This window comes from Lontra canadensis, unplaced genomic scaffold (genome assembly GCF_010015895.1).
Source record: "Lontra canadensis isolate GAN:19392208 unplaced genomic scaffold, GSC_riverotter_1.0 scaffold179, whole genome shotgun sequence".
NCBI classification, from domain to species: domain Eukaryota; kingdom Metazoa; phylum Chordata; class Mammalia; order Carnivora; family Mustelidae; genus Lontra; species Lontra canadensis.
In genome coordinates, this window is record NW_022631173.1 from 1,989,337 (window position 1) to 2,003,191 (window position 13,855).

General features: G+C 46.6%; 1 protein-coding gene across 3 annotated transcripts in view; it reads left to right on the forward strand.

The window, feature by feature from the left end:
* AGBL4 (ATP/GTP binding protein like 4) overlaps window positions 1–13,855 on the forward strand; it is a 1,476,328-nt gene that overhangs the window by 1,342,041 nt on the left and 120,432 nt on the right. For all 3 annotated transcript variants that reach the window (XM_032846637.1, XM_032846636.1, XM_032846638.1), the window contains exon 7: window positions 7,370–7,459. In XM_032846637.1, coding sequence (XP_032702528.1) covers window positions 7,370–7,459 — 90 coding nt within the window. The remainder of the gene's footprint in view (window positions 1–7,369; window positions 7,460–13,855) is intronic.

Genomic DNA, 13,855 nt, shown 5'->3' on the forward strand with positions numbered 1-13,855 from the left:
AAAGGCCTGAAATTCCAGAATTAACGCTTCCTTTCTCGTCAGGAACTCTTCCTTCTCTTCTTCCTTCTCATTGAGGGTAGAGACCTACCCCTGGAGCACACCTGAGTCCACCACACCTCTGTGAGAGTTTAGGCTGGGGAGAGCTGCACCTAGCTGAGGGAATGTGACCCAGAGGGCAGCGGGTCTAGGGAGTGGGAAGGACTGAAAATAAACCGCCCACATCTTGTTTTCTCACGATGGCCCAGAGGCCCAGAAGAGCAGATACTGGCATTGGGCCGCACAGATCCAAGCTGCGGCTTCTGGCCCTGCCTGTGCAAGGCAGCAAATGATTTACCATCAGATCAGGGGTCCAGGTAAACTCTGTGAGGGCAGGAGAGGGAAGGCCCCATGGTCTGGAGGCATCTAGGAAGGCTTTTTGGAGGAGTTGGGGAAAAGATAGAAAGTCTAGGAGATTAAAAGTTTACTTGAGGGGCGCCTGGGTGGCTCAGTGGGTTAAGCCGCTGCCTTCGGCTCAGGTCATGATCCCAGGGTCCTGGGATCGAGCCCCGCATCGGGCTCTCTGCTCAGCGGGGATCCTGCTTCTTCCTCTCTCTCTGCCTACTTGTGATCTCTATCTGTCAAATAAATAAATAAAAATCCTTAAAAAAAAAAAAAGTTTACTTGAGAAGATAGTGACAAGGCCAGTCTGAAGAAGGTGAAATATTCTTATAGAAGCTTATAAAATATTCAAACCGGGGCAATTTTGCCTCTAAGGAGACGTTGGACATTTGGTGATGTCTGAAGTTATTTTAGATTGCCATACCTGGGGAGAGGAGTGCTCCTGGCATCTCGTGGGCACGGACGAGAGATCCACCATCCAGTGCATGGCACAGGGTCCCACACGAACAGCCTGCTGGAAATATTCACAGTGCACAGAAACCCTATTCCTGTGGCTTTTCTCTCAATAAATGGGACATGCTATTACAGACAAAGCCATAGGGCAGGGACTTAAAGTCTCCTGCTTAAAGTTTACCTTGTGAGCTAGGGATTATTATTGTTATTTTGTAGGGAACTGAGGCTCAGAATGTGTAAGTAATTTTCCAGAGGCCTCGCGGACCATAATCTGTGGGGCCTGAAGAGGAGCCCTGGTCCCTCTGCCTGGAAAGCCAGCAGGTCTGGAGCCCCTCAGGGGACAGAAGCAACACAGGGGCCAGTGTCTTTCTCAGTGTCCCTCATCTTCCCCTCCCCTCCTGTGGGATTCACCATCAGTCAGCCTGGCTGATTTGGCCATGGATGTCTTTGCCCTTCATCTAGTCTCCTCTCTACCCAGATGTATTCACGGGTTCTCCAAGGAAGCTCTGTCGATGCCTCCCAGACCCCATTTTCTCATAAACGTATGCATAAGAAATTCTGCTCCTTAAGCGTGTTCTCACTATCGTTCCCAGCTCCTGTTCGCTCCTTGCCGTCAGTACCAACAGCAGAATGATAGCTGCACCTTACCTTCAACGTGCCGTATTTTATAGGGGAAAGTCAAAACTATTGTGCTGAGGAGATCAGATCTAGCACATTAACACCAGGCATGGCCCAGAACAAGTCCATGAGCTCCATCTCCCCCTCCTTGGAGGAGGCACATCTGAGCAGAGTCTGGAAGGCTGAGTAGGAGTAAGCCAGACAGATGAGATGGGGGCGGCCATTGCAAGCAGAGAGAAAAACGTGTACCCGAGCGTGGAGGTGTGGGAGAGGCTTCATGTTCACGACGCTGCTGGGAGGTGGTTGAGGCTGGGGCCTGGGGAAGGGCTGGAGCCGGGAGCGGCCACCAGCTACTAGACATGAGGGGAGCCACACCCGGGAGGCTAGATTTGCCTGAGGACAGCACAGAGTTGCTGAAAGGTTGCAGGCAGGGGCAGTGGTAGGCTCCCATTTGCACTTTAGGAAGATGGCTTTTGTGGCTGGGTGGGGGATGGACTGGCACAGATGGTGCCGGCACACGGAGACCAGGGACAAGGCCGTTCTTGTCCTGAGCGGGTCCACAAGCAGGTGCCAGCGAACTGTGCTGGTACTGCTGACAGGATGTCTTTTTCTCTAGCTTCATGGTAGTATGGACCTGTTTGGGGCCTGGAGAGTATTTGAGAAAACAAGGCAACCTGTTTGATTTGGAAACCAGTCAGAAGATCTTTTCTTGCCTTCATGATGGCCGTCAGGGATCATGAAGTCAAGAAAATGACAAAGGCTTAGATCTGGAGGGAAAAAAATCCTTTTCCTGTTGCAAGATTCCACGTTCTCCTTCTGGCTCTCCACCCCTTCCTCCTCCACAGAACAGCTCACTCCCTAGGACAACTTACTGTCAGAATTGCCGTCAGAGAAGACAAGGGAAACCAAACTGACCACATGAACTTCTGGGAGTTTTTTGTGCTCAGAGGTCCCAACTAGTGCTCTGTGGGGCCTCTCAGTATCTTCCAGCACCTACACCAGCCACAGGTCCACTGATGACTGACCTGATCCATTAAGGCTCTCCCTCCATGTTGACACTAGGGTTATGGCTCTGGTCTTACTCAGGCTGGGCATCCATAGGTAAGATGCAAAGTTTCTTTGGCCATCTCCAGGGGGATTCATTAATCTGTTGCTGCCTGACGACTTCCTTTAGAATTCAGCATCTTAGAACAATGACTTATCATCTCCCATTTTCTTTGGGCCAGGAAGGCAGGGACGGTTCCGCTAGATAGCCCTGGCTCAGGAGGTTGGAGGATGGTGCCATGGCTGTGGTCATGTGGGACTGGAGGATACCGTTCCAAACTTGCTCACATGGTTTTGGCTGGCCTCTGTTCCTGGGTACTTCAGTTCCTGACCAGACAGGTGAGGGCTCCACAGGCTACCTGAGTGTTAAATCATGGCAGTCGGATTCCTCAGTGTGAGCGATGAAGGAGAGAGAGAGAGACAGCTCCCAAGATGGAAACCACCATCTTTTTATAGCCTAATCTCAAAAGAGTGACCTGCCTTCACCACCCCCCCACCAGCATGCTCTTTGCTAGAGCAAGCCTGTCTGTCCAGCCCACGCTGAAGGGAAAGGGTTTCATCTCCACCCCTCAAAGGGAAGAGATTCACAAAGAAGAATTTGTGGATGTAGTTTTAAAACCACCCCATGAACCCTATTTAATCTCCAAGAGGTGTGAAGAGCATGTATTTGAGATTCATAAGACCTGGGGTTTCATCCTGGCCCCCACACGCGCCACTCATGCAGGTGTAGATGTGTTGTTCACCTTTCTAGATCTCAATTTCCTCATCTATAAAATAGAGGTAGGCATAATAGATGTTTCATTGGGTCACTGTGATAGTTAGCTAAGGTGATAGATGTGAAGTGCCTGGCACAGAGTAAGTACTGAACAAATACCACTGAACAAATACCACTTGGTTGCTCTCGTTGTCGTCCTCCTTCACAAGAAGCAGAGTAGTGTGGGGTTTAAGGACACCGGTGGAGTCAGACTGCCTGGGTGGGGCCTCACGCTGCCCGTCCTGGGCTGGGAGAACTAAAGTGAGTCATTTAATGTCTCTTGGCCTTGGTTTTCTGTAAAATGAAGGTAATAGTAGGTAGTGCCTGGCTACCCTGTATGTGTTTGATAAATATTTTATAAATAAGGAAATAGTGGATGATAGAGGCGTATAATGGCAAAAGGGTGTGTATGTGTGTTGGGATGCTACCCAAAGTACATTTGGCTTCAAACACCTTAACTATCTGGTTTCTCATGAGTGTGCCCTTGTATCCTTGAGCATGTCCCTCTCAATGAACTTCCAATTTCATCACTGCTTACGAGTTGCTCTTGGTTTCATTGTTCAGCTGCTTTCCACCCTGGCTTTGTTCAAGCATACTTCCTCCATCACCCCTCCTCCAAGAATATGTTTAATTGGCTTTGCGTGAGTCTGGAGATGCAGTGACAGGGTGGCAGGGGGAGGCGTGGGGGGAGGTGTCCCATGTCACACCACCTCAGAGCAGCTACATTACCTTAAATTGATTTTGCAAATGAAAGCTAAAAGCTAAGCAAAGGCGACCCATCCATTTTGCCTAAAGATGATTATAATGCTCTTTTACGGCCTCTTAAATGACAAAGCAATTTGTTACCTGCCTGCATCAACATTTGCTTATATTAGCACCCGAGATGCTTGATTTTTATTAGCCCCGTGTTATCATTTTATGAAGACGCAGGGGCTCAGTAAAATTAGTGTACAAATAGAATGCCCATTTTGCATTTCTCTGTGGTCAGCAGAAACACTGAATGCAATTGAGTTGATACCAAGCCAGGGGAGACATCCATAAAGGTAGCGTTCACCGAGGGCCTTAGCAATGCTATTTATCATTTCTGGATGGCAGGGATAGATGGGGTCAGTGTTACTGTTTTTTAAAAGGGCTTGGTGGCATTTCACTTTTTGTTTTGTAAGTGAAAAAACAATATAAATACAAAGGCAGTAGCTCAACTTCCACCAGCTAGAAGGGATGGAAACAAACTCTCTTATGCACATTATAGGTGGAAATGCAGGCATGGGATCTGACATTGTTGCTAGTCGATCCAGGAGGAGACAGGCTAGCGAGAGGGGTCCTAGGCCGGGAGCCGGGTGACCTTGGGCATGTCCCTTCCTTTTGTGAACTTCAGTCCCTTTGCCTATAAAATGGGGTTCATACTGTCCACTTCACAGAGGTGTGTGAAGATTAAATGACTTTTATCTACATAGACCTACATGAGTATATTTTAATTTGATAGCCAATTCCTGAGCAGCTATTTCACACAGGGTCTTGGGAATGGTATTAAAAATAACCATGAAACTCGCTGCTTCTCCCTGAAGGAGCTTGTATTCAGTCTAAAAAATATTCAGGTGTCTAACTCCTCTTTTAAACCATAAACTTCTCTCTCCCTTTGTTCCTAAAGGTGTCTAGCACAGAACTGAGCATAGGGTGAGTTCTTGAGAACATATTTTGGGGAAGAAAAAAAAAAGAAATGAATATTGGCTCCATTGTATTTCTTGCTGCCTCTCAGAGGCCTATTTTAGGGAAGCAGTAACCTTAGTACCGGTCACCCCAGTAGACGGAACAAGTTCCAAGCCTTTAGAATCAGGCTTAACAAAGTTTATATAAAAATGTATATATGCATATATATATACACACATACATATACATATATATATGAGAATATATATATATGAGAATCGGGCTTAATAAAGTTTATATACATAAAATATATTATTATATCTATAAAATATATATAATATAAATATATATTTAAAATATATTTAAAATATTTAAATATATTTATTTATATTTAAATCTATTTATATTTAAGTATTTTAAATATATTTTAAATATGTATTTATATTATATATATTTTATATAAAATACATATATATAAAAATTATATATCTATATATAGACATATACATATATATATGGTCCCTGACTTTCGTGCATCAACAGTTGAGATCATAAACCACATTCAAAATAACCTGTCCTAAGCAATTCAGAAGTAAAAAGCCTGTTAATTATTTCTGCCTCCACTCTCCCTCCAGATCATCCTCCAACATAGAAGGTATTATTCTTTTTTTTTTTTTTAAGATTTTATTTATTTATTTGACAGAGAGAGAGAGATCACAAGTAGGCAGAGAGGCAGGCAGAGAGAGGGGGAAGCAGGCTCACCGCGGAGCAGAGAGCCCAATGTGGGGCTCGATCCCAGGACCCTGAGATCATGACCCGAGCCGAAGGCAGAGGCTTAACCCACTGAGCCACCCAGGCACCCCAGAAGGTATTATTCTTTAACCCAGCTTCTCTCAGTGTTGATTTCTGACTTCCTTCTGATTGTGGCTCTGTTCTGGGTCGATTTGGCCTTCCTCGGCCAGGGACTAAGTACCCTCTTGCCCCTTCCTTCTGGGAATATCACTCTTGGCCCCTGCTTTTATCTAATAATCTCTTTGCACAATAGCTAAACCTTATTATATGAATGAGATTTCTGTAGAAGCAGAAAAAGCTCAGGCTCTGATTTTGGACCATATTTTCCTACTACTTTGCATGTCTAGTGATTCTTATTGGGTGCTAGAGACTGTGAGTTGTACATTGTCAAGCGTCTGGATTTTGTTGTCTTTCCTCAAAGAGAGTTGCACTTTATATGACAAGCAGTTAAGTTTCTTTTGTCCACTTCGATCCTTTTGTGATTTTCAAATGTTATTAGAATGAGTCTAGAGAGGTTTAGCCCCATCACTAAGACATGGCCCTTCCGGGCTCTCTCCTGAATGCCCTGAATGGTCAGTGAGGACTACCACTTTGGTGGTGGGAATTCCAATGACTCTTAGCCCTGTGTGAGCCAACACCTGCACAGTTCACAGCTCTCCAGTCATTTCTACATGGCATCGTGGAGTTCACCCTCTGCATGCACATCTCGAGACCCTGCAAACACTTTGGAGGACTCCTTGACAGATTTCTGGGATTCTTTTCCTGCAGAGCTCTGTCTGCTCTGGAATGTGCAGTTTCCCCCCAACTACCACCTGCTTCAGACTCTCTGAAGCTTAATCTCAGTGAGATTTCCATGGTCTGCTCAAGATACCTCTCTCTGTTCTTTGGTCAGGATTGCGCCTCTAGGCAAAGAGGCAAGGCAAACTTCATTTGTGCCCTTTTTTCCATATATGAATCTGGCACTACCTCTTGTCTGAGAACAGTTGTTTTATATATGTGTCAATTATTTTGTTTCTTAAGTTGAAAAGGAAATCTGGTCCCTGTTACTTCATCAAGGCCAAACAAGGGCTTGAGTTCTCATTTCAGCTCGACCCACGCCTATTAACTGTGTAACTTTGGACAAGTTATGTAACCTCTCTGAGCATCAGTGTCTGCCTCTATAAAAGGAATATTAACTACACACGTTTCTATAGAACTATGTATAGTATGTCCCTGACGCACAAGGCACTAATTAAATGGTAGCTGCTACTGTGACTAAGAGAAACAGCTAATTTCTTTTCTCCATTATTTACTGAGTGTTTACTGTGTCCTAGGCAATGTGTAAGCTTGTTTAATCACTAATACTCTCCATGTGTATAGATTAGCAAATCGAAACTCAGAAGGCATGCATAACTTGCCTAGGGTCACAATCAGTGGATCTGAGATTTGGCTTCACTCATGACATCTACAGATGATTGTAATATTAACATGATCAATTGCACCAATAGGAATGTAGTCTTTTAATATTGGGTAGTTGGGGACATAATTTAATTAGTCAACAATGGCTGGGCCTTAATGATTCTCACCCATTGATTTAAGAAATGAATGTAAAGCACCCAGTCCATTCCCTGCCCCTCTCTCCCACATACCAACTCCCAGTCTTCCCTGCCCTACTGAGCAATGGCCTTCCATTTTTTCTTACAGACAACCTTCGGGAAGGGGCAGAGCAGAAGGTAGTGTTCATCACAGGACGAGTGCACCCGGGGGAAACACCCTCTTCATTTGTGTGCCAAGGTGAGTTGCAAAATCTCGTGGGCATTCTGTGCCTCCCCCCACACCCAACTGGGGCACCATGATGGCCTCTGGGACAGTGTGGTCATATGCAGAGTCATTATCTTGGATTTGAATTTACATTGCTTCTAAAGAGGTTATACTTGATCTCCATTAGTATTTCTTTCAATAAATGTTTACTAACTACATGTATTAGTGGAAGAATGAATAGAGGGATGGATGGATGGATGGATGGATGGATGGTGGGTTGGATGGTTGGATGGTTGGATGGTTGGGTGGATAGATGGGCAGGGCTGAATGGAGTTCTGTCCTATGTGTCATGATGAGGATAAGCCATATGGCATCATCTACACTGCCTAGCCTGGGTTTTCTTCTCTCCAGTGGTTTATCAAATTAAGAAATCTGGCCCCAGGCCAATGTGTATATGGGTAGGAGGGCAGGAAGTGAGGCGATAAGGATTAGAAGTTATCTATTCACTCATTTATTCAATCATTCACTTAACAAACAACTTTTGAAATACCTACTATGAGCAAGGAAACATGCTTTGTATCAGACAACCAGAGGTAAATGAGATACAATTTTTCATCTCAAATATACCTCTTTATAATTGCATTGTCATTTATTACTAAATATTTAGCCCACATAAAATATATGTTTAGTCAACTATATGCATACAGCGTGTATATTCAATTAGTGAACAAAGAAGTATATTCAATAAATAATACACAAATAACAATTTAATGAATGCCAGGGTACTCACCAGCTTCAGAAGAAGACTATTATCTATTCCTTTTCAATCCTTTGTCCTCTCTTCTCCCTTCCTCCTCCCACAGGTAGCTGGGAGTTTGTATTTTGTTATCTTTCTCAATAGTTTTACTGTACATATAAGCATTCCTAAACCATCCAGGGTTTTGTTTCACGTGTTTGTTTAGCTTTTTGATAAAGTTAAAAAACAGTATCACTCTATGTACCCTGGCCCTTGTTTTCACCCAATATCCGTGGTGGTGGGTGTGGCTGGAGTTCACTTCTTTTCACCAGGTACCCTAGCCCATGTCTGACAGGAGCCTCAACTTCCCTGTCTGTTCTCCCTGACAATTCATTTGTTTACAGTGTTTTTTCTTACGGACAGAGCTGATACAGACATCCTCATGTACGTTGCTTTGTGCCTACGTGCAGATGCTTTTCCAGGGTATATAATAACATGGAAGGTCACAGGACTTGTGTGATCTCCGCAGGTTTTTCTCTGAGACCTTTACACTGCCACCAGCAATGCCTGAGCATTCCCACTGTCCCACATTCTCACCAATACACTTGCATTTTTACCTATCTAGTGCATATATCATATATTAAATATGTGATACTATCTATGTGCCAAGCATGGTTCTAAGCACTTTACATATTTTATTTTATTTTTATTATTTATTTTCATTAATATAATTTATTTTAATTATATTAATTTTTCTACATCATAGGGATTAATGTTAACCGTATTCTTACATATAATTGTGTAAGTTTGGAGAAGTTAAGTAATTTATCTCCTTTTAGTCCCCAAATGACCTTCAGGTCAAAGGGATTTAAAAAAAAACCACAAAACCCATAGAAATAATATGACTTGAGGGAGACTGCGGATTGTCATGGAAGTATCTGGCAATTTGCCATCAGAGAGTCTTAGGCTCAAACATTGGCTCTGCCACTTCCTAGCAGTGTGATTTCAGTTTCCTTCAACATAAAATAAATTAGGATATCAATACCTATTTGCAAAGGCTGCCATGAAGCTGGGGTAGGACGCCTGCAAACCCACACCCAGTCCCATGCCGGGCACTCAGCAGACACTTAGAACAGACGTCACCCCCTTCCCCAGGGTGCTCTGAGATGCTGTAGGTAACCTGCTTTGTAAACTCTAAGGCACTATTGCAAATAGACGCGAGTCTTCTTTTCCTGCTTGTGTTCATACAGCACTGTCATTAGACCTGACTGCTTCCCCACTTCTTTCAGACCAGGAGCCTGGGTTTGGGGGAGAGGGAGTGACTGCCTAAACCTGAGCCGCTCCACAGAGCCTGGGTGTCTCAACTCCCCGCTGTCGTCCCCCCGGCTCACTCCTTGGCCTTCTCACTTCCATCCTCTTTCCTCCCAGCACTGTCCTTGAAGTAACCTCTCCCAGGTCCCTCCTGGTTTTACCAACCCCTCTACTTGCAGCCATCTGTCAGTTACTAAACTTGGCAGCAGACCTGTTCCCCCAGCTGATCGGATGCAACTATTCTGTCCTTGTTTATAAAAAGACGGTAGCCTTACTGTCAAACCTTTCAGCTCTGGGAGCCCAAACTCCCAGACCCACCTCCTCTGTGGGCAGCAGACAGAGGGCAGGGTCACCACCCCACATTACAGACAAGGCCTGAGACCTAGAGAAGTTGAGTTCAGCTCGGGGGATTTCTCTGCTGAGCCTGCTTTCCCAAAAAGGAATCTGGAAGGTACCGAGTTGATAGACTCTGTGCTGTTCCACAGGCTTTCCATCAATGTTTACTCCTTGGCACAGCCTTTTAATGCCTTCCCTCTACCTTCCCAAGATAAACTCCAACTCCTTGCCGTGACATTCACAACCCTCCACCATCTGGCTCTTGCCAGGTTTCGTGGCCCAAGCCTCATTCTATCCCTGCCCCATACAACTTAACCCTGAACAGGCAACCTTCTTCCCACCACCGGGCCTTCGCATGTGCTGTTCCTCTGCCCACCCCTTGCCGCCCGGCAAACACTTCCTGTCTCCCAACATTCATGTCAAGAACCCCGCATGGGCTGCCATCCCACACCCTTCAGCCTCTGCTTTGCGCCTGCCTTGTGGTTACTCGCTGGTCATCTTTATCACCCTGATTTGTTACATATTTGATTTATATTTGTTTCTTCCCTTTAAACTGTGAGCTATTTGATGCCTAGGGCTTGATCTTTGAGTATCAGTTTCTACATCTGGAAAATGGGGTTATCTTGTTTACCCCATGGGACAGCTATGGGGGACAATGGCCACGTTGGTTCTGGGATTCTAAGTTGGAGCTCAGAGCCAGTAGACAGCAGAGTGGGACTTTGAGTCTGGGACTCCCAAGCCTGTACAAGCTCTCTTGCCCCACTCAGGGATGGGAAGTGCTGGAAGGCCGAGCTTGGTGAGCCCTGGGTACCCCACAACAGTTGATGTGCACTTACAGATGAGAACGGGGAGGCTCAGGGAAGTGAAGTAGCTTACCCAGGACACATGGTGAATTCATGGCAGATGTGGCCTGGGCCACACGTCTTCTTCCTTCCCTATCTCTGTACCTGTCTCTGGAGACACAATTTGCCCTTTCTTGAGGCAGCTTAAGACACCTTAAGGCACCATCTCTCTGGGTCTCTCACCATGCGGGAGATAGGCTAGACCACAGCCCCACAGGGCCCAGTTGGATCCCCTCTCCAACCCATCTTGTTCTGGGGAGGGCCTAGAAGGACGGTTGAGATACCTCCAGCCCAGTTAATGCTTCTTTCACATTAACCGGCTCAGTGACCTTGAGTGAGGAACAGACATGTGGGGCCTGGACCTCCCCATCTGGCTGGGAGCACGGTCCTCACAGCTGAGCTGCTGATGCACCTGCTGCTGGGAGCAGAGGGAAACTATGTCGTCCTAGAACTCTGAGGGGCGGCGGTAAAGGTGGCAAGGCTCAGATTTCCTCAAGGCCCCACTTGGTGGTTGGATGGGGGATTCTCAGTTATCCCTTGGCTGCCCCAAACCCCACTCCTGGCATATGGGAGGCCAAACTATCCTCACTTTCCAGCCAAGACAGGAAAGGTCCAAGGAGCTCGGGAGGGGCCCTGAAGTGCAGTGTGTGGAGCTAGCCGGCCTGACCCTGAACCCCAGCTCCTCCACGTAGGGCAGCATGACCTTGTGCCTCAGTTCCTTTATCTTGAAAGGGATATAACAGTAGGAAGCTTGCCTCATAGGGTCATTGTAAAGATTAAATGAGTTCGTAGCCATAAAACATTTAGGACAGTGTCTGGAATACCCTTGGCCCTAAGGAAGTGTTACTGTGGAGCACCTGGCTGGTGTCCAGTATGGCTCCTCTGACCCCCACAAGGCATGCAAACGTGGGTGTGTGGCTTCTGTGCCGTGTGCCCCAGCCCACCTCCTTCCTTGCTATTTTCCTGAGAGAGCCGCTAGCAGAGCCCTCCTCAATTCTGCTCCAGGAAGAGCAGATTGCAGGTCCGAGGTTTGGTCAGGTGTCTGATTTCTGGTCGAGTGAATGTTCTTTCACTGAAGCTTTCGGGGGTTGTTGGGACAACTCCGAAAAGTGCCAGTGGCAGAACACTTGTCCTCTGCAGACCCTTCGTAACTGAATTAGTCAAACCAGTAAATTATGCTATCTAGTATGAGCAAGGCCTACCACCCCTTGGAGGGCAGCGTGGGGAAGTGGGCAGAGCCAAGGCCTTGGATTTGGGCAGGCCCGAGTGTGAGTCCTACCACCTCCACCTTCCGGCCTAGACCTTCAGCAAGTTCCCAGCTCTCAGAGCATCTGTTTCTTTACCTGCAAAATGGAGGCAGCAATATGGTCCTTGAGGGGCTGCTGTGAGGGTTAAATGAGCCTTGCTGCCACGTGCCACGGGGCCCCCCATGGCTCAGACAAGGAGATAGAGCTGACCATCCCTCAGGGAGCTCACTCCTTGGGGTTACTCTGGGGAGATAAGAGGAGGAGAGGGGAGATACACACACGTCTACACATTCCATGCACTCACAACCACTAGGACCAAGCACAACCTAATGTTTCCTAAGGTGAGGTGGTGACTTTTGCCTCTGCTCCCCTCCCCTCCCCCACTGTTTTCCTCCCACCCCTATCCCTCACCTATGCCGCCTCTGCTCCTCTCTCTCTCTCTATCCTTTACAGCCTGTGTAAATAAACACCAGACCCACTAAGAGGTGGTCATGGGCTTTTCACTTCCCTGAACTTCTGTCTTTTCATCTGTGAAATGGGAAGCATTGTGGGTGGAAAGGTCAGAACCAAGACCAGGAACTTGAGGTTCTTCAGGGCCAGACTCCTTGCAATTCCATGATTTGAAGTTGTTGGACTCAGCTCAGGGCAGACAGGGGCCTGACGAGGGGAAGGCCTAGAGTGGCTGTTCTCGTGTGACCCCCACTCTGGGTCCCACAGAGACCCTCAAGTGTCTTGCTTGAAGCCTGGGCTCCTCCCATTGCAACAGATTGCCTCTTAGCAGAGGCAACAGCAACCTCACACAGAACTCTCTAGAGAGAAAATCCTGAAGGCGTATATGCAAACATTCTACAGATCCCATGCAAATCTTCCATATTGCCTTAATGGAAAAGGTACCACTTTGAAGCCTGTAGAACTGGATCTGAAACCCACTGAGGCCCCTGTGAGACATCAGCAAAGTGATGTTACCACTCTGACTTTGTTTTGATCCCTGTACATGGAGCCAATAGAATTACAGTTCAGCCCCACTAAGGAGCATACATTGCACATCCCGGGTCCATCTTTATTCCTTCTAGTCATACGCACCTACTGCGGACATTCCCTATGCCTGGTGCTGAGCTACATGCTGGCAAGAGAGTGGCCAAGAGGTAGACCCATCCTTGCCTTCCTGGAGCTCACAGTCTGGCAAGAAGAAGGACTTGAACAGCAGATGCAAGCCCCAATCCCCAAACCTCCAGGGCACAGGAAACACAACTTTCCAGACTTTTCTGTAACTGAACTTATTTTCCATTTTGAAGCCCTATTCTTCCAAGGACCAGAAACTTAAATCTCTGTCATTTGGGGATCAGCTTTCCCTAGGATTGTGTCATTTCAGTGAAGGGTGGTGATGCTCTTGGGGATGGTAGACAGGTAATGTCCTTCTCAGTGTCACCATCTATCCACATTGCTTCCTCTGCACCTGTTATATCCTCGCGACTTCCTGGACCTTGGTCACTGCAGGTCAGCCCCATGTCAGACCCCAGTTCCTGCCTGCAAGACTCTATATTCGCTGGCTCTTTGCTAGGCCTACCCCCAGCCTCCACTCTGCCCACCTTCAGGACACCGAGCCCAAACACCATTCCACACTGCAGTGGGGGATCCCAGGTCGGTCCCTGTCGTTGGCAGTGGTCTCCTGTGCCCCTCATATCCTTCAGCTGGACTGGCAAATCCCCATTTACCTCTTCCCTTTCTCTCCCAACATCCTCTCTTCCCCACACCTTCAGCCAAACCAAATGGGAGCAAAGTCAGACAACACACATGCCCATATCCTACGTGCCAGACACTTTCCTTCTACTAACTCACGGAGATCCGCACAACAATCCCCAAGGTAGTTTTCTTTTTTCCTTCTTTTTTTTTTTTTTAAGATATTATTTATTTATTTGACAGAGAGAGAGATCACAAGTAGGCAGAGAAACAGGCA